At 37.5% G+C, this 20,010-nt stretch overlaps 2 protein-coding genes across 2 annotated transcripts in view; one reads left to right on the top strand and one right to left on the bottom strand.

The window, feature by feature from the left end:
- LOC139133214 (MRG/MORF4L-binding protein-like) lies at positions 1 to 6,595 on the top strand. Its single transcript, XM_070699685.1, has 4 exons — positions 1 to 219; positions 3,427 to 3,548; positions 3,856 to 4,003; positions 4,559 to 6,595. Exons 1-4 carry the CDS (start codon positions 129 to 131, stop codon positions 4,726 to 4,728), a joined length of 531 nt encoding a protein of 176 aa, XP_070555786.1. The 5' UTR covers positions 1 to 128; the 3' UTR covers positions 4,729 to 6,595.
- A 1,477-nt stretch (positions 6,596 to 8,072) lies between these two features.
- LOC139133215 (adhesion G-protein coupled receptor D1-like) overlaps positions 8,073 to 20,010 on the bottom strand; it is a 38,634-nt gene continuing 26,696 nt past the window's right edge. The window contains exons 9-23 of the mRNA XM_070699686.1: positions 18,941 to 19,055; positions 17,868 to 17,983; positions 16,834 to 16,951; positions 15,567 to 15,670; positions 14,114 to 14,216; positions 13,219 to 13,439; positions 12,865 to 12,931; positions 12,191 to 12,282; positions 11,704 to 11,871; positions 11,467 to 11,544; positions 10,789 to 10,867; positions 10,048 to 10,169; positions 9,666 to 9,710; positions 9,238 to 9,304; positions 8,073 to 8,405 (exon numbers count right to left, since the gene is read on the bottom strand). Of these exons, the coding sequence (XP_070555787.1) occupies positions 9,274 to 9,304; positions 9,666 to 9,710; positions 10,048 to 10,169; positions 10,789 to 10,867; positions 11,467 to 11,544; positions 11,704 to 11,871; positions 12,191 to 12,282; positions 12,865 to 12,931; positions 13,219 to 13,439; positions 14,114 to 14,216; positions 15,567 to 15,670; positions 16,834 to 16,951; positions 17,868 to 17,983; positions 18,941 to 19,055 (1,459 nt within the window). The 3' untranslated portion in view covers positions 8,073 to 8,405; positions 9,238 to 9,273. The remainder of the gene's footprint in view (positions 8,406 to 9,237; positions 9,305 to 9,665; positions 9,711 to 10,047; positions 10,170 to 10,788; positions 10,868 to 11,466; positions 11,545 to 11,703; positions 11,872 to 12,190; positions 12,283 to 12,864; positions 12,932 to 13,218; positions 13,440 to 14,113; positions 14,217 to 15,566; positions 15,671 to 16,833; positions 16,952 to 17,867; positions 17,984 to 18,940; positions 19,056 to 20,010) is intronic.

The following is a 20,010-nucleotide window of genomic DNA, read 5'->3' on the forward strand; positions in this document are numbered from 1 at the left end:
ATTTTTGTTTAGGATGACTTATTTCATTCTGTTATATGAAGAAAATTAATATCTCTAAAGCTGCTAAAAGCAAATCACAAGACTTCTAAGTATAGAACAGAGTCAACAAACAATCGAACTTCCTAAACATGGCTTCCGTCGACGATTCTGAAGTACTGAACTGGAATGCCGAGCTTGAAGTCAGTTTATTTCATGCGATGAAAGGTCACAAACCAGTCGGTACGTTTTATTACTGTCTTATTTTGTCTCCAATCGCGATCGAAAGTTATCGTGATTAGATGTGATCCAAACGCGTTGATGCATTAATGTTTACGTTGAACCGCCATTGCCCCAAACTCATTCCAATGGCGATGACCAAAGTTTAATTGTTTCGCATGTCAGTCTACGATAAGTGAGTTCCATCTCCTGGAAAGAAATCACAATATAATTCATAGGTAATTCTTGTAATTTTAAATAAGCGTTAATAGTTTATTTCTTTTCTAGTCGTCGAAGAAAAGGCCACTTGAATGCACACACCGCACTCCTGTACAGCTCGGCTGTACTCATTTCAAACGCACATGTCAAAATTTTAGCAACGAGGTTGGTAGAGCGCCCTCTCTAGTGCGATTTCACCCATTTAATGAAAAGGGAAAAACATAGGCTGTTATAGTCAACAAGCAAAATTTCTTCGAGGTTTTTGAGTATTTGGCAATTTTGAGATGTTAGGTTATTTCTTCTCGAACGTACAGTAGTTTGCATTGAACTTTTGGCAGTATGGAAACTAGACATACTCAGTCTTGATTGCAGAGTAACATTGTCAGGCTTAACTGTCGGCTAGCAGTAATGTATGTCGACCAGAAGTATGTGGAAGTTGAAAGATTGCCTGGAAGGAGGTCAGATGTAGTCAAAACAACACACAACCACACACATCCCTGTAACTGTCCGGAATGCATCAGATCTGGTGGTGTTGTTTTGACTACAAGATACATCGTTCCTGTTGCATCTTCCCAAGATAGATTTATTTGTGGTCAACAGGTTTTACCAGCAAAACAATAATTACACCTGACAGCGTTGGCAGCCCCACAATCTAGATGATATGTCTAGTTCCCGTCTTGCCAACAGTTTAACCCAAACTACTGTGACAGAAGTGCCTACACATACACAGATATTTCTAAAATTAGTTTATCTAGAAGTTATTATATCTTATATTTTTTTATTAGCTCATATTTGGTTTTATATATAAATACCAAAAAGAGCTTATATGATGAGTCTGAGTGGCGTCTGTGTCTGTATATTTGTGGGTATGTGCGGATTTATGTCCGTCACACACAAAGGCTCCCATACCGCCAAAGCTACCATTTCAGTATTTGGTGTACAGGTAGATGTAGGGGTTGAGATGTGAATTTGTTCAAATTAACACATCAGTGTGGAAAATGTGCAAATGAGGGAAGAAAAAGGGAAATACTGCAAGTGTGCAGGAGTGGTGGCAGTGAACTGAATCAGCCCACACATCTGAATAAGAGGATTTTGACCTTTAACGTATTTGTATGCAGGGTACCTATTATGTTTGGGAGTGATAGCAGTAACTGAAACAGCTAATTTGTCATTTCCTGTCATTGTTTATGAACTGTGACATATTAACAGATCTGCTGAAACCATATGGATGTCTATTTTTGTACATCCATGGTAGAAAGATTCTCTGCTATGCATGTTGCTAACGTTGACCTTCAGTACCTAAAGTTTCAGACCTTATTTACTTTTGTCATTCTTAATTTTCTGGTTTAAATATTTCTTGTTGTTTTTCTGGTTGTATTTCTTGTTGTTTTTCTGGTTGTACTGTGCAGAAATTGTCATAAAATCAATGCATAATTTTCCTGCAACTGAACAGATAGAAATAACACTTATTGTTGATCTTTGGTATGTACCCAGTGTTCTCCACAAATAAAAAAATTAAGTGGGTGGCTAATTTGCATAATCATTTGCATAATATTAACATAATCATTTGCATAATATTTACATATAGTTTGTGTTCAGCAAAAATTGACAAAACAGGGTACTCATGAAGCAGAGCCCCTCCACTGATTTTTTCAAAATTCAGTACATCCTCACTAAGTTGCATAAGCTCCTACCCTTGTTTAACTCAATAAAGAAAGGTTAGGAGAGTAAAATATACCGTTAAAGTTGGTAAAACTGCTCAGATCAAAGAAACTATTAAAAGATGTAAAACAATGAGATATCGAAGTTCCCGTGACAGCATCGCTAGGAAAATACTACGTTTTTCAGTACGTTTATCAGGGTTCTCTGACAATGCGCACCCCCGGTACCAAAATAGAAGAGTCCCACTCTGATGTCATATCCGCCATGTTTACGGTTTACGGTATATTTTCATTGACGCAAGCGATCTGGGATTTTATCCTCTTCACATGCATTTTCATTTGTTTAAAGCAAGTAACGCTCCATCTGTTAAGAGTTTTTACCGCTGACTATAACAATTTTCATTGCTATGTTGCTGTTTTCACAAGATACTGACCGTTCGATCTTGGAAAGTTGAGTTGCTTTTACGTGCAGCCAACGCATGCCGGTGCAGTGACAGACAGTTCCGTAAGCTATGCTACGCTGTTGATCGGCAGCATACTGTCTTCGTTCCACGTTTACTTTTTATTTCAAGATGTGAGTCAAACAGAAATTTCACCAAATTGCCACTTCTGTATCTAGGGAATGTGTAATCATTTGATTTCAAATTTTTCGTCAATTAAGAGCAGAAATCGTCGCTGACTTTTGCTGTCTTTTGACTATGGTTTTATGTCAATTTTTCTGTCCTTTACAATTTCTTTGGATGGGTCGGTGGAGTCAAGGTTGAACAATAGCGTCGCGGGCCGCGACGCTGTTTTTGGCTGGGAGAACCCTGATGATGGTGTTAAAAGAATGTGTACTTTCTTGGGAGGAAATTCGGCAGAATCAATCGAGACAACACTTAGATCTTGATGCGACCGCACAGTTTATTGTGTCACCGTCCGGGTGGCGGGACGGTGATTGTGTGAATGGGTTGACAAGTCGGTCGAGCTTCTCTCGCGGTCTTTCTTCCGCTATGGTCATCGTGACATTTCTTGACGAGGTATTAAAATGACAAATTCACACATACAACAACAGCAAAATGTGCCTTATTGATTTAAATTAACACCTTATTGAAATTCAATACAGAAACAAACAAAAGCACGGCATAAAAACATTGCGGTGAACCAAACCCGCCACCCTAGAACAAAGGATGACGGTGGGTTTCAAAAGCATGGGCGGCCGAAAATTAAACTGGGCGGCGTAGATTTTATCTGGGCGGCCGTGAAATTAAAGTGGGCGCACCGCCCACTTAAAAGCCGTGGAGAACACTGGTACCAATTCTGATCAAATTTGAGCGACACCGTATAATTGCGGTATTTTTACTTATTTCAGGCGTCAATAAAAATTTTCACATGATGTGTATTCATGAGAAATTCACACTGTCAACGGGGAAGAAATGTACAGCCCAGCACCTGTGGGATCATCTAGGAACTATGTATGATTTGCCTGCATTGGTAAGTCTCTTTCATCAGGTGGCAAATCATATTTCAGTGACAGAAATGACAACAATGGCTTATAGACACAGATATGTCAGCTGTTCTTAACTTTGTGTGATATTTTGGGGGGATAAAGAGATGTTCTGAAATGTTTAGCCATTCTTGTAGTGTATCTATGTCACCATGATTCATCATATTTTTTCAGGGGAAAGCGCATGGTTGGTGGGTTTTTTGAAAAACTATGGTTAGATTTTGTGATCAGTCTGTGGAACTCCTACAAAAAGTGAAACGCTGATATTTATTAAGCATTCTCTGTCTTTTGCAGCATGAGTCAGAGATCCTGCCATTTCCAAACAACGAGATTGAATTTGTTCTTCCGGAACCAGAATTTACGGAATTATTTGAAGCAAAAGGAAGAGACCCGGACAAAAGTGGAAAATCAAAAGACTCAGTTGCTTCAGCCGGTGAAGAGAGTAAGTGTTGACTGACATCTATGAGAGACAGCACAGCTCTCATAACCTGTAGACTAGCTTTCCTTCTCTGTAATTATTTTGCACCATCAAGTAACTTACCTATCTGTTTTATTCATGTAAGGTTGATTTGCAGGTTAAATAATTATGACATACGCCATTCATAAAGATGTTGGAAATGAGAGTCTAGCCCAAATGAGACCAGAAAGACCAAATAAAAAAACAATTATGTTATGTAACATGCCTTCAAAAATTAAGGTTGGTTGGTTGGAGGAATTTTTTTCAATTTATATTTTTGTCGGCGGAGTCCCATAAAATATGCTAAAATTTAGAGAATTTACTCAAAAGTTTTTGAAAATGCAAAAAAATGTCTTGGGTCAGCATGTTTTTCCAGAATATGTAGGGTTACCGAAAACACAAATATTTTGGTATTTGGCCAAATCACTACACACAAAAGCTGTTACAAAGGTTTCCAAACCATCACGTCATATGCACCAGCAAATAAGATGCTCTGTTTTTCAGCCAAGACTAATCACATGCTTTCATATTTTTCCTCAGCGCCTTTGAAATCTTCTGCCAAACTGTCCAGTATTGCTGGTGGCAGCAGTGCAGCGAACACTCCAGACAGTTCACCAAAGAGAAAAAGAACCAGGCAGACCGCAACGTCATCTAGTCCAGGCGGCGAAACACCCACCACTGGTTCAGCCAAGAGGAGAAGGGTACTCTAGCTGGAAACCCCTGTTACTGTCAGTGAGATCTACCATTTTTGTCTGCTTCACCAATACCAGTAGTTGGACCAAGAGTCTACCACTTTCCGATGTGGGTGATCAGATTGTCAATTAAGAAGGGCAGATCCATCCATGCGTCTAGCATAGGAAACTGACACTGTTGCCGAGACGACACAAATGGAAATTGGATCAACAGATCAAAATCGGATCATCCCGTGGCAGACATAACTCTCAGTGATATTTTCAATTTGAAAAAGATTCACTCAGCTGAAAAATGAGACTTTTAGCCTCTCCTGTGAACAAACAACCAGAGCACACCACAAAATGTTTTTACATATTAAATACTTAATTTCAAATTTCAATATGTGTTCGTGACATCAAAGTCAACAATTGCCCCGTTTAGGAATGTGATGGAACAATCTGTGCTAGAAGATTGAAGTCCATTTAGTCTTACATTGTAAACATGTATAATAAGAGATACGAACTCTGATGTCGTCAGATATATGTTTCAATTTAGTCACTGTGCAGAAAAGTATGTACTTTGTCAGAAAGGTTGATGGAGACTGTAATTTGTTCTTTTTTGTGTTGTGCATATGAAGTACACTGGGCCTTCTCTTCATTGTGAAAACAGTCAGGTTTCCTGAGGGGTCTTCCCTAGCTTTATGAACCAAGTTGACCCCCTAGGATTATGGTGATATGAAATATTGTCCATTGAAGGACCAGTATTCTGTAGTCTTGTCTTTTGAGTGTACATTGCTCATTCTGCATCATGAAAAAGGTCAGGTTTCCTGAGGGGGCTTCCCTAGCTTTATGAACCAAATTGACCCCCTAGGATCATGGTAATATGAAATATTGTCCATTGAAGGACCAGTATTCTGTAGTCTTGTCTTTTGAGTGTACATTGCTCATTCTGCATCATGAAAAAAGACAGGTTTTCTTGAGGGGGCTTCCCTAGCTTTATGAACCAACTTGACCCCCTAGGATTATGACAATATGAAAGATCACCCAGTGAATGGTTCACTATTCTTTAGTCATGCCGTTTGAGTTTACAATTCACATTGTTTTGTTTCATAATTTCTGAAGGCTTTGTGTAGAGCCGACTTGATAAGATGTCACAAACATTTGTGAGCCATTAAAGTGTTCTATCCAGTATGTGAAGTTGAATACATATCAGACACTTCAGAAAACCTGCAAATCATTACCAGTAACATATGCTGATATGCAAATATGCTCTGGGCAGCTGACAGCGTTGCAGTTTATATTGAGATATACCTGCAGTTATTTTCTAATATCAACAAGTCTCTTCTCCCTTTGTCCTGTCAGGCCAGGGTAATGAAGCATGGTCAATAGAAACCATAAGCATATGTGTACAGGACCTCATGTATATCTATATCCCTTTTAAACTTTAACTTTGCTTCAGTATACTCGTGTGTAGAGGGCACATGAACATAGCGAAAGTATGAGTAAATAACTCAATGACTGTCAAAGGAATAAGGTCATCCATATTTGTAGTTGCCAACAATTAATCTTTATGTGAGAGGCCATGCTAATAAGTTCACCCTCAAAGCTCTGGCTCTGGTGCTTCTGACACTCCATAAGTAAACATGGCTGACACAACTCTTTTACCATATATGGATATATGCAGATTTACCTATATCTATATATGGCACGTGCACTGCCAGAACTGCATAAATTTGCATGGCTGACATGATTTTGCTTACCATATATGGATATATGCAAATTTGCAGTGACCAATTAATCTCCAAATGTTGATCTCAAGTTTTGTACATATTGCTGATTTGTAATTTTCAAGGAATTTTTATTGTTATAATGTAAAATGAGGTAGCAGTAAACTCACCAAATACAATTTAATGTTTCTTTTTGTTTGTTTTTTATTATGCAATTAATCAAGCTAATTAAAGAAGATAATTGATAAGGACTCTTACTGATGTTGTGGTATTTCTTTGTCAAGACTTCATCAAAAGGTTAATGTTGAACTAAAGCTTTATTTGTAGTTTCCCAGGCCTTTGGATTTTGAGCCAAACAAATTGAGATCTGACAGAGAGATTTTTTTCAGACAAGTCAAACGTTTTGAAGTGATTCTGATAAAATATTAGTAGGTAAAATTTCAACTGGCAGTTTTGGGTTTGAGGCAAGTTCATGAGCAGTTATCCAACGTTAACTTCATAATGTTGTTCCCAAGTTACATTTTGTCAAAGCAACAGTGAATGGAGAATGTCTTGATGGGTGCAGCCCTATCTTGTCGATTAACCACATCGGGGAATCGGGAATATGCTTGTTAAGCTATTCCCAAAGTTATTTAAGACCTGCAATTACAATGTAAAAGTCTGCTTTTCCAGATTTCATCAAAAAAGCACTGTGAAATGAAACATTTTATTAACAAGAGTGTACCATCAAATTTACAGAGAACCGATGCTCGTGAATTCACATTTCATTGAAATGAAAAAAATGCTTGTCAGGGTGTGTACCATGGCAGTTGTTATGGGAAGCTCTTTTCTGCCACTATGATTAAAGGGACAAAGTCGGCTATTTTACATGAATATTGTTTGATACAAGATACTACTCATATTGGGTGACATGTTGAGGCATACATTCGACCCCATGCATACATTCGACCCCAGTTTTAGACACAATCAATGAAACCATTGCACAAATGAATTAATGGTCATGACCATTAATTCATTTTCGCAATGGTTTCGTTTATCGTGTCTAAATACAGGGTCGAATATATGCATGGTCACCCATTCATTCAGTATCTTTCAACATGTCAAACAATATGAGTAGTATCTTGTATCAAATAAAATTCATGAAAAATGGCCAACTTTGTCCCTTTAATGTAAAAGTTTCTCCATCATGTATATGCAATGTGTATTTTAAAGGCAGTACGTGCCTCTTAACTGAAATACTTTGTAATACTCTTTTGCACAAACTTTAATGAAATTTCAACCATTCTCTTACCAAATCAATAATAAAAATCAGAGGTGGCCGTGCAAAGCTTCGTACCAGAGAAATAAACGACCTAGCGTTTACTGATGTTTGAAATTGAAAAGGCCGCCACCTGTGGCAACTCTCTATGGGGAAAGACTAAGACAGTGGAAATTTTACTTATTAACTACAAGAGCTTCAAAACGAGCTCCACAAGGGCGAGACAAGAAATGTACTGGAATAAGTTAAGAGAGAGAGAGAGAGAGAGAGAGAGAGAGAGAGAGAGAGTGTGTGTGTGTGTGTGTGTGTGTGTGTGTGTGTGTCTCTGAGGTGCATTCTACCTCAACTCACCGTCAAGGCTGTTATACACATGTACTGCACACTCCGATACAATCACTGGTATTGAAATAATGACACTTCTCCTTGTTCGAAGGAATGTCCTATCATTTTATTGGAATATTTTGTAGTATACATTGATTCACAGATTGTGTATTCACTTTCAGTCATGGGTGTCCCCCCATTTAAACTTTAGCTACAGACGTTTCATTCAAGAGATGTATGTTTGAAATAGTCAGATATGAAAATCAAAAGTCCTGTCTGATTTCCACTCCATATCATTTCCGGATTCTTTCTGTTTCCCGTCCAATCAGAACACATCTTCTGTTGTTTGCCAACCAATCAGAACAAAACTTCTGTTTTCAAGCAAATCAGAAACGTGCTTAAGAAAATACCTGTCGTAAAAATAAAGAAAATGATATCCTTTCAGAGAACATTCAAGTGAGTTGATATTAATTACGGTTACCCATGCCAGTTTGTGTCACGGCGTAGGATAGTTACATTGAAAATCATGGTCCATTATTCACTGACACAATCTTTGTCGGTTTTACGGAACAAACAAAGGCCCACTTCACTCGTAAACCGTTGAAATTTCATTTTTGCTTGTCTCTTCTTAACATCGATTGTAAATTTGACACCTTACATTGTCAAGCAAAAAGGTACATTGGTTCATGAACACTGCGCAGAGCGGTCAGTACGAGAATGGTGACTGGTGAATGTTCAAGTTCACGATCAGAGTAGCCTCAATTACATACTGTATGTGATTTAGACATTCAATGGTTACTAAGTTAGGCACGGATTTCTATGCTTCCTACTACCAACTATGAACCTACACTGTGAAGCCCCGAAAGTCTACTTATATATATTATCAGCTACAAGTGACAATTTTTCATCCCAGGTTTTTTTGACCGCCAGTCGCAGATATTTCCGACGATTTAACTTACTCGTAATGTTTTTGTAGTTCTGTGACCGTTTTACTTGATGTAATTTGTCGCTTTTATATGAGTAGGGCGATTTTAATCTGCCCCTGACAGAAAACGTCTATCTGTTGTCCATGGTCCTTTTCAATGTGTGTTTTCATTGTTTTATTTTTATATATTCTTTATTCGTTTATTTTCATATTTGATAACATCAGAAAGGTGGGGTTTATTACTACCGTAAGTCTGTGTATCAAGGGTGTCTGATCAAACTTTACTAGATGTAACTGTATTGGATAGCATTACCTACCCGTCATCATCGGAATATCCCAGTATCCGAAAGTTTTCAGTCAGCGACAGAGGGTCTGGTGTAAACTCTTGATGTTAACGAGAAATATAGATAATAAGAGGCCTAAATAAACTTGAAGAAATAAAAGATAGGGGTGTCATTGAGAAAAATGATAAATTGAGCGCGAATAATTTGACATGGTATTGTGATTCTTGCCACGTTGGAATGTAGTACTATCATGTACACGAGGGAAGGTTTACATTTTCTGGAATTCAGCCTCAGTGATTTTAAAAACTGGTCATGAATAAATTATACTGATTGTTTCTCCGAAATAGATAAAGGTCGATTACTATAACCTGTACAAAGAAAGATCTACAAGAAGTTTAAGCATTTTTAAATGAAATAGATAAGCTTATGTAGAATTTCATATAACAAGGTATGTGAATTACCTGGATATCGTCCGGCGTTCCTGGCAGGACAGCGACAGTTTCAATCTAGGAGGAAGCATTACCGTACATTTGTGTGATTATGTGTGACGTAGGGGCGTCCAATATTCTAGAAGTACGCCCCGGCCGGCCGCTATGTCACACTTATACACGTACATCGATTTTATTGAGTGCTGCCCCGCAGAAAGGAAGCTCAACCCGGATGAAATAGTAGCTTGATTTTAGTGATATCAATATTTCATAATTACGATTTATTATTTTTAATAATTACGAAGATAATATCAGACTATTCACTCCTAGTTCGCCTGTGAACAAACTGGCGGTGTGCAGTCACGTTCGTTCGATTTCTACGGGCAAGCTGCATTGCACTACATGCAAAACTTACGTCCATTGGAGTGGTCGATCTGCTGGAAAGAATGTGTTGTGAACAACCCGATTTGTTCGCAACCAACTCTGGCTGTTCTGTTGAATAGACGATAGACAACTCTTCGACAATAATGTCTTCGTCTGCAGACGGGAAAACATCATAGTATGGTATTAATCGTTTATTCAAAACCAAACCTACTTGCATATACAGAGCCTTGGCGCTTTTATAGGCTGTTCATGATTGGTTTGACGTTTGTTATGGCAATGCTCTGAAATTCGATTCAAAGTTTACAACCAGAGTGGAGGAGAGAACGCTCTAATTATCAAACACTTCCAGGCCATTTGGTAAAACAATTGACAAATTACTCCTTTGCGAAAGTTTAAACATAGAATGATTCGCAATTACAGAACGGGAAATTCGAACAACTGTGATCCGATGTTATATTGGTATTGTAATCTTTGTTTGTTCTTTTCTGTTCTCATTAGATGACAGTCGCTGACGAGAACAGTAAAGAACAAGCAAAGGAGGAAACATCACCATCTCGAGTACAGCAGATTTTAATCAAAAATGCAACAGTATCTAACGTCCATCGACTACCGATTTACCGAAGTTTGCCAATTCAGAAATACTTTGCGTAACTGTCCATCACGGAACATTACAATGAAGGACAGTCACACGGGGAGGGACAGTCAATTTTCAAAGTTTCATTTTAGCCAGGCGTTACATATCTTTTTTTGTGTACATCCATTGGATACTTACTTGACATTGTACTTTTCTTATTGGCTGATGTGTGTTCCGACGAGGACTGGCGAGCTCTGTTCTCGGTCGTTCGCGATACCTGTTAAAAGTGACAGTATTTGGGGGAAACTTAAGCAGCAAAATGTTGTTCGCGCGAAAGGGTAGGTGCGGGCAATTTATTTTTCATATCAGCGTGCGAGGACATTTTATTCATGTACTCACCGAGGGAAAACTGGAGGAAGGGAGGATGGAATTTTGTAGCGGATCGGGCAATAACGAAGAGATTCTATTTTCCTCTTCAGATTTAATTTTGTTCATAGTAAAAACACCACAATTTCTCGAAATAGGCCATGATGTCAACGACTCTAAACATGACCTTGACATTGACCAAACAGGTCTCAACCGTGGCAGAAAATGATCGTATCAAACATACAAATATGGAAATGTGTTGTGTTGACAACAGTCTTAGCGCCCAGACTCATTGTCGTTTGTTGTTCTTTTCCCGGTCAGATGCAGTAAGTACATTATCTTAAAGAATATTGACGGAATGTTGACAACTATAGACTGTATAGAATCTGTTACGGAAGACAGGATCGTTTGCAGTGCAATATAGTTATACTTTTAATCGTATACCTTTGCGAACTATCGTTGAAACATTTAATAATATTTAGAATGTATCATTTATTAATTTAAACTTACCGTTGGCCCTGATGTAGTGACAATTTCTCCTTTTTCCAAGGCTCGTTTTTCCATCTTCCTTCTAAACGTTGTACGTACCTGTGGGATAAGCAGATTGTACTCGGTTAAAGTTGCCCATTGAAATTATTGCCGTGCCCATATTGATTAATTCGCATCAAGCAATGTCTGATAATCAAAATTAATTTGACAAATTTCTGCTGTTGTTCACATGTAAACAATTGACTATCAACACCTCACCTCTGAGTTAAAGATCCCTGGAACATGAAGATGAACAACCCTTGGAGTGAATTGGAAACTGCGAACATATACTGGAACACCAGTGAGTTATCTTCGACAGCTAACAAGCCAAATAACCACGTGATTCCAAGAATTGGGAGTAGAAACAGAGAACTCTTCGTAGCAGTCCTGAGAAGACACGTAAAAAACGAAGTAAAATGCATGTCGCCGATGCTTGAACGCGGCAAAGTGTCAGTATAGGAAGGCCATTTGCTACATTTGTGAAGGAAAAGCATTAAAAATCGATAACGATTCTGTACCGTGTCATAAACAAAACGATTAGTCTGCAGATAGAGTAAAATACCATAGATATCTTGATGAAGAAAATCCTTGATCTCACGCGGAGACATAGTGGAATCATATGATATACAGATTGCCAGTTTTCGTGGATTTTTCAGTGAGTGTTGCTATACCTGTGTTGAAATCACTCAGAGTTTTGTAACCTTACCTTATGTAACTGCTTTCCTTTCTGTGTTCCGAAGAAGTTCTTGTAGACGCCACCACAATTCGTAAAACCACAACAAGAATAACTATATTAATCTGTAAATGCAAAGGGATTTTTCCTTTATATGCATCAACATTATTTCATGTCTGTTCTGTCTCATTATTTATTTACTATTTAGTCATTATTTTTTTATTATTTATTTATTTATTCGCTGTTTATTTTAACACGATTGGAACTAATTTAGGATAATTGGATCTTCATATTTTTCAAATTTCTCAAAAGTGTTTGGTGCCATATAGCTGAATGTTGCAATATTACAAATTACTCATATAAAGTGTATAACTTGTAAAGAAAAGCAGATAAGGTTACATTTGTAGATTGAATCGACACTACTTCATCATTCAATTATCCCAAATTAGTTCCAATCGTGTTTTTTGAACTCTCTTCACACTACATGTAATGGTCATGGGGGTGAGTATAGTTTTCCAAACTACTTGTATCATCTAGTGATCATTTTTTCGCGTAAACGTGATTAACCTTGAAAACGATGTTGACCATATTGACCTGCGGATCCAATAATTACGGACTATCACAATAGTCAAGCAGACTTCGGGTTTGGAAAATTTGAGTGAAAAAACTGTAAACTAAATTTAAATAAAGAAAACAATAACACTAACCATTAATACCATGACAGCAGGGCCAACAAATGCCCAAATCTGACCACTTTTCATATCCAACCAACATCTATGTGGTGAAAATTGAAAAAAAAAATCATATAGCGATGAGGAGACTTCAAAGTTTGTAGCAAAACAGTGCGACAACGTAGTATGATTAATCATGGATTCAGATAGGTATACAAACTTAAATCACAAAACTAGTGATCTATTGCCGCCAGTGTAATACTTTCACAAAAGTCAGATTTGATATTCGTTTTAACGTGAGTGCAATTAAACAGCATAATACTGTCTACTCAGTTTATACGTTCAATAAATTTCAACCAAATTGCGCTATTACATTAAGAGATGATTTACCCCGTTGGAGTACCGTAACCATTGGGATTGACAGCTGCTGCTATGGTAACGATGATGATAGGAACGCCCCAGCCAGTGAAAACGTAGTATTTGGTCTTGCTGCTCTCTGTACCGAATACGATGACGACTTTACTGTAGAGATGTACGCCCTCCATCAACATCCACGTGAAAACGGACAGGAACGAGATGTGCAGCAGGATAGCCACTGCCATACAGGCAACCTATGACAAAGAAAAGTGACACATTAGCGTTGTTGCTTTACTGTTTCATCTATGGCTTAGCAAAACCTACAAGGGAAGTCATATTTAGCTTTGCTGGAGAATAAGAACGTCAATTTCATTACTATAATTTTGTCATGTGACATACCAAAATAGCAAAGTCCCTTGGCTAGCCACCATATACAGGTTTGACTGTATTTACATTGTGTTTTATATCTGTGTTTTTTTTTCACCTGGCGAGAAGGTAGGTCAAGTTTGAGGATGACAAACAAAAAAGTAATTAAGGTAGTACGCGCCTCGAAAGTGAAAGACTTAAAACTTTTGCTCAAACTTTCCTGAGTGAAACTTTGAACCATTCTCTTACTAAACCAAGAATTAAAAATCAGGGATTACAGTGCAAAGTTTGGTACTAGATCTAGAGACACCTTACGTGACGTTTATTTGAAATTTAAAAATGGCCGCCATCCCTGTGTTAACCCTATAGGGAAAAATTAAATTTCGATTTTCGAAAAAACTATGATGTGTCAATTTTTCTAATTACTCCAAGAGTCTTAAATTAAAAAAAAACACTGTGAAAAGTTTGAGAGTCTTCATATCTATCCCCGAGGCTTATCTAAATACACACTCAAGAATTCAATGCAGAGTGTGGGAAGTTTCGACTATTGATAGGTTCCTACCCTGTGATTGGTTGCCGATACTCCGGAGAGGAATACACCTTGCGCCATCAGTAATGCTATGATTAAATTGCAATGGATGATGTTATGGTCTGACTTCAGGGCTCTTGACGAGATAGAACAAAAATAGTGAAGGCGTATTAAAATGAGAATGATGTTCTTTGAACGTAAAAGCTCTGACATCAGAACACCTGGAAACACATTTCTTCACTAAAATTCAGAAAAAGAAATTGGCTGTTATTCTTGAAAACGGCTCGTATTGCGTCATAGGAGATGATAACGCAATATGCTATAGGTAGGACAACTGAGCCTTCACCCTGATGGTCATACGCTTTCAAAAGAGCTCACAGAATGCAATAATGAAATACATTACCTTGCAATGAAACAACATATCACAAAGTGAAATTCATTCTTAAACATTGAAAGAAATTTATCAAAAATGGACGTTATCGTATTCAAGTTCAAGTGCAGTACTTTAGAAGTTTTCAGCATTTCGATCGAGTGAAAATTTTATACATTAAAGTGAAGTTGCCGTGGAGCTACTACAGCAGACCTGGTATAGTTTTAATTAGTTATTGTAGTGCAGATTATGAATAACAAAATTAATTCAATTCCAGACTTTAATTATAAATTTCTCAATACAGGCATCCGACAAGTCATTCTGATATACAACTATAACGTCATTTGGAGCCATCGATCATAAAAGCTGCTTTGCTGGAAACGTAATTCCTTGGTTGGAGGGGGTATGGTGGACCCCTGTTCATTTTTCGTGTTAATATCGCAATGGGGATTCTGCTGTGACAAAATCTTAAAAAAAACTGACAATGAAACCATACTAGTTTCACGTTCTGAACGTTACGTTTATTTGTACTCTGTAGATTTTGCACAACGAGTGCGTTAAAGACAGGTTGGTATTCTCCATACATAATAAACAACACAGTTTACTGAAACCAATCTCGCATTTAGGAGTTTGGTTTTGAGAGGAGACGTTGACATCAAAACTAGGGAATTACATTTCGTTAGCTTTTTGATCGACCATCCCTCGCTTTGGTCAATTTTACTGAATATTTTCGTGAACAAAAAGACCTAAAAATGATTGCCAGCTCTTTTAAGGAGTTACAATGGACAGGTGACCTCGCTGTGCAACATAAGGCCAAAGTAATTAAATTCTTTGTTTTGCGTCCACTCTCAATGGAAAAGGTACGCGTCTGAGCGGCTGAAAAACACACACAAGAAAATTGACACAATGTAATTTGATTGCAGCAAATAAAAAATTTTGTTATAAAATTTTAGTTCCGAAAAGCTAAGCGGTTAATGTCCTAAAATTTCCTATTCAAATACACTGATGTGTGTTTTTTCATGAAAACCTTAAAAACCTAGGCGGGTAGGGACGCAAAACAAAGAATTTAATTACTTTGGCCTAAATGGAAATTGAAGTAATGCATAATATACTTACTCCAGCCACACAAACGCAATGAGGGTGGCTATTAACGCTATCAAGGAAATTGAACAGCCTACGGTTGTGATAATATCTAATGCCTTTATATGGGTTTCTGATATCTGAAACCAAGCATAAATTCACTTCTAACTTTAACTATAGAGGTTACCTTACAAGTCTAAATAATAGCGTTGTGCTTGTGAGTCCGGTTGGTAAGAGTACTGGAACATACACCGCCCCCACTTGTTTTCATTTCATACAGTTTCTGTGCATTACACACACCCAATGTCTAAATTTGTCTTGTGTAGAAAATACTTGACAATCCTGAAAAACTACACCAGTTTGTCCAGAGTCGATTACTCATGCTTTCTGTCATTCACTATTTTTCAGAGTCTCCACTGAGAAAATGTCATTGTTACAAGTCCAGATACTTTAATGATTCTTGTAAAGGAAGTTTAAATACGTACCTACAAACATACATAGATACATAGATACATGATGCATACATACATCATGCATACATACATACATACATACATACATACATACATACATACATATATACATACATACATACATACATACATACATACATACATACATACATACATACATACATCATGCATACATACATACATACATACATACATACATACATGCATACATGCATGCATGCATGCATGCATGCATGCATGCATGCATACATACATACATACATACATACATACATACATACATACATACATACATACATACATACATACATACATACATACATACATGCTTGCACACTTTCACACTTACCATTATTCGCCTACGACGTACATACGTATATGTACAAGTATAGTGTACATTGATATATCCAAAGTAAAAGTAACTATCCAACATAAAGAGAACGGTTGCATCAAAATACTAACTATGATGTCCCTTCAGTTCTAAAGATTTAAAAGCATCATTAAATTTTAGATTTAAGGAGTCACTATCATATTTTTCAAGGTTTGCATGGATAAATATGGGACTAAATTTGCTAGATAAACAATTTTCATTGTAGTGTTCACATATGCAGTGGTCTTACTGCAGTATATCCTATTTACTTTAATAAGCATAATTTCACACTACTTTTCTGACTTTATAGTTGAGGCATAGAACCTCGAGAACTCGAGCGTCTATGATTGTGGTTGCTCAAACAGGCAAAACAAATTACCCTAAAAGACTAGGTTTCGGCTTAATTTCAAATCCACGTTTCAGTGCATATCTTAAATTGGCAGCAAATTCGTTTACTTACGGTGAATTCCTTAATTTGCATAAGGACGACGAAATTTGTCGTGTGATTGCACCGACATGACGTTTGCATATTACTTGACGCTGTTCTGTCAGCCTGGCAGCCAGTCTGACTCCATCCTCTGTAAAAGAAACGGTTTTACGATGAAATGTGTCATTTCAGATATACATGTTGCAGACATCAGGGGAGACAAATGATAAGGTATGCCATTGACACATTCAAAACTGTGGAATTCTAAAACATTGTCTATGGAAAGCCACGGCGTTAATCAACACAATTACTTTGCATTTTTTCCAACAATAAATTGTCTGTATGTTCCAATTTGTATCACACTGTTCAATAAAATGGAAAACAAAATGTCGAGGCCGCCGGGGTGTTCATGATGACGTATGTTGCACCTTTCAGTGTAATAAATGCATATTGAGGACACGGTTTACCAACTTCGAGTCATATAATAAGGTGGAATGTGCCCCGGGGAGAGATATTCGGAGTCTCAATACTTTACAATTCTTTTTCTGATCTACCACTTGTTGGGACTCATTTTGAAGCTCTTTCAGAAAGTAAAGTTTTCAACACCAAAGTTAAATTTGATAGAAAGTTTCACTCTTTCAATGTCGAGGCTAAACTAACCCATAACCCTAATAGGCATTTTCAAGGTATATGATAAACTTGTATGTCTCAATATCCGCCACATTTATTATCAAGCTTCCCTGGGGCTTTAATTTCTCAAAACTTTCAGGCTAATAAATAGCTGCAAAAGGCAACGTTCTCCTCCCCTCGTATCTTGCTCATCCATAATAGTAGTCGAAACGGTCGTTATTAAGTGATAACGTTTCTTAACGAGTGCCAGGTAATTACAGGAAGAAGACGAGACGTAGTTAACTGCTCGATAAAAGAGGTGGAGAGATATAATCATCTGCTTGTATCTAATGACGGTAAATACAGTTGAAATCACTGACAGTGTAAATGTTTTGTGGAAACATGGCATTTCCTGCAGTCGATCGGCCATTAGTCTCCTTGGCAACCGTGAACCTCACCTGATGTCGTAGTCATAGTAACTACACAGGGTCTGCGCCTCGGTGATGGTTTGTGAGTTTGTAATCAGCCTTGTAGTTTCCACACGGTGAGCTTCATCCACTATCGGATTAAACGTCTACGGGTGAAAACGATTGTACAAAGACAGTGAGCAGGACTTGAAACAGATGTAGGCTTAAGGGGGAATGCTCCGCGGGGACATATATTCCGACTCTCTCATTTTCACATTTCTTTTCTGGTCTGCCGCTTGTTGGGGTTCATTTTAAAGCGTTTGGAGTAAAAAAAATCACCTTACTTTGTTTAAAATTTAAAATTATATTATTCCAAGAGTTTACCCCGGGATGGCGGCCATTTTGAATTTCAAATTTGTTTCTTCTGCGCACAATTTGCACGGTGACCCCTGGCTTTTATTCATAATTTGATAAGAGTATATGTTGAAAGTTTAAGATAGGAAATTTTAAGTAGAAGTTTAAGTCTTTCACTTTCGAGACGCCTACTGCCTTAAAATCATGGACTCCGTGTTAAAACAAGACATTTTAAAACTGACACCTTTGCCATAATGTTTCTTAATGATAATCCTTTTTGAAAGGTGCAGGGTTTTTCCTCGGATTACCAAAAATAACTAATAAACTAATCTATTTGACATCAAGAGAGGTGAGAACAGAATTGCCCAGTAAAGTTTCAACTGTTGAATCAAAGCACATATCCTGTAAAATATCATTCAGAGTTACACATCTGCTCGCATGTTATCGATGTTTCTCCAACATACCACTTCCCTGCACTATCCGCTTCGTTTTCCGATTTTATGTCGTCGTGCTGTGTCTTGTCAATCTCTGAGCTATACTTGTTGGCATTTTCAACGACCATGAACCCTTTTTTTACCTTTCTTTACATGTTTATTTGCGCAATACAGTGCATTTCCTGCTGTGTAATGTGTACCTATTATCTCTTACTCACCAGATGTCTTCGATTACTGTAACACGCATTGACAGATATGAATTTGTATTTACATTATCAATAACTTAAACGAATAAGACGAAAATAAAATGCAAATAGACAGTAATGATTGACCTACTTGTCCATGTTTGAAGCTCATCTCTACTGGAAGTGACGTCAAAACGCCATTGACAAGATAGAAGCATGACAGCACACCGGAGTTCCTCACCGTCCTCTCGCTGTTGTCTTCGATGCTGGAATAGTATAAAAATGTAAAATGTTTGCCACCAGATACATAAACCACTTGCGCTACAAATGCACACACTTGATACTTTAAAAGATCACATCTTAATTGGACAACGCCCTCTAAGGCTTTGCACAGAAATAAGTGCTTGAGATTTCGGGTTTTTTTGTTTTTGTAAAATATGCAGCTCATCGCTTCAGTGTCCTCACTATTTCACCTCCCAGAGTTTACGTATTTGCGATACGTCGTTTCCAGAACGTTCCAAAATTGGAAACCACGTATCCAGAAATTTTCACACAATGTGGAAAGACACTGCTGAGCTCTGCATCTTTCTTGAATCATTGATGGACTTCTTCTGGTACACCCATGCTTGGATCAAGTTCCTGGTCAACTCTTTCAAGAGATGAAGACTTACAGCCGAAGTTTGATGTTCTCGACATATTATTTGCTGAATTTATTCAACGTCAATCTTTGTTCATTGCTCTAGTCGTGCAGTGCTTGGGTCATTTTCTACAGTGATACTTCATCATAAAAGATGTTCACTTTCCAGGCATAGTCTAATTAAAGGGACAGTAGCTGTAACTTTTGATGGTTTTTTTTCACTCATTTTGCTTTTAAGGTAATATGCACCTCGAAAGTGAAAGACTTAAACTTTTGCTCAAACTTTCCTCAGTGAAACTTTCAACCATTCTCTTATCAAAGCAAGAATAAAAATCAGGGGTCACCGTACAAACTTTGGTACTAGAGAGACAAATAACTTGTGATTTCTCGATATTTGAAATCCAAAATGGCCGCCATCCCTGTGTTAACTCTATGAGAAAAAATAAAATTTTCGATTTTCGAAAAACTAAGACGGTGAAAACTTTTCTTTCGCCAAGAGCTTCAAAATGAGCCCCCACAAGTGGTAGGTCAGAAGAAAATTGATAAAATTTGAAGGCCTGAATTTCTGTCCCGAGGTGCATTCT

Source organism: Ptychodera flava, chromosome 5, assembly GCF_041260155.1.
Source record: "Ptychodera flava strain L36383 chromosome 5, AS_Pfla_20210202, whole genome shotgun sequence".
NCBI lineage: Eukaryota > Metazoa > Hemichordata > Enteropneusta > Ptychoderidae > Ptychodera > Ptychodera flava.

What these genes read in the sequence shown, in the direction of transcription:
- LOC139133214 (XM_070699685.1), top strand. Translation starts at nt 129, where the DNA reads ATGGCTTCCGTCGACGATTCTGAAGTACTGAACTGGAATGCCGAGCTT. An exon ending in TGTATGATTTGCCTGCATTG is followed by an intron (nt 3,549 to 3,855) that starts GTAAGTCTCTTT and finishes TGTCTTTTGCAG; the next exon opens with CATGAGTCAGAGATCCTGCC. An exon ending in TGCTTCAGCCGGTGAAGAGA is followed by an intron (nt 4,004 to 4,558) that starts GTAAGTGTTGAC and finishes ATTTTTCCTCAG; the next exon opens with CGCCTTTGAAATCTTCTGCC.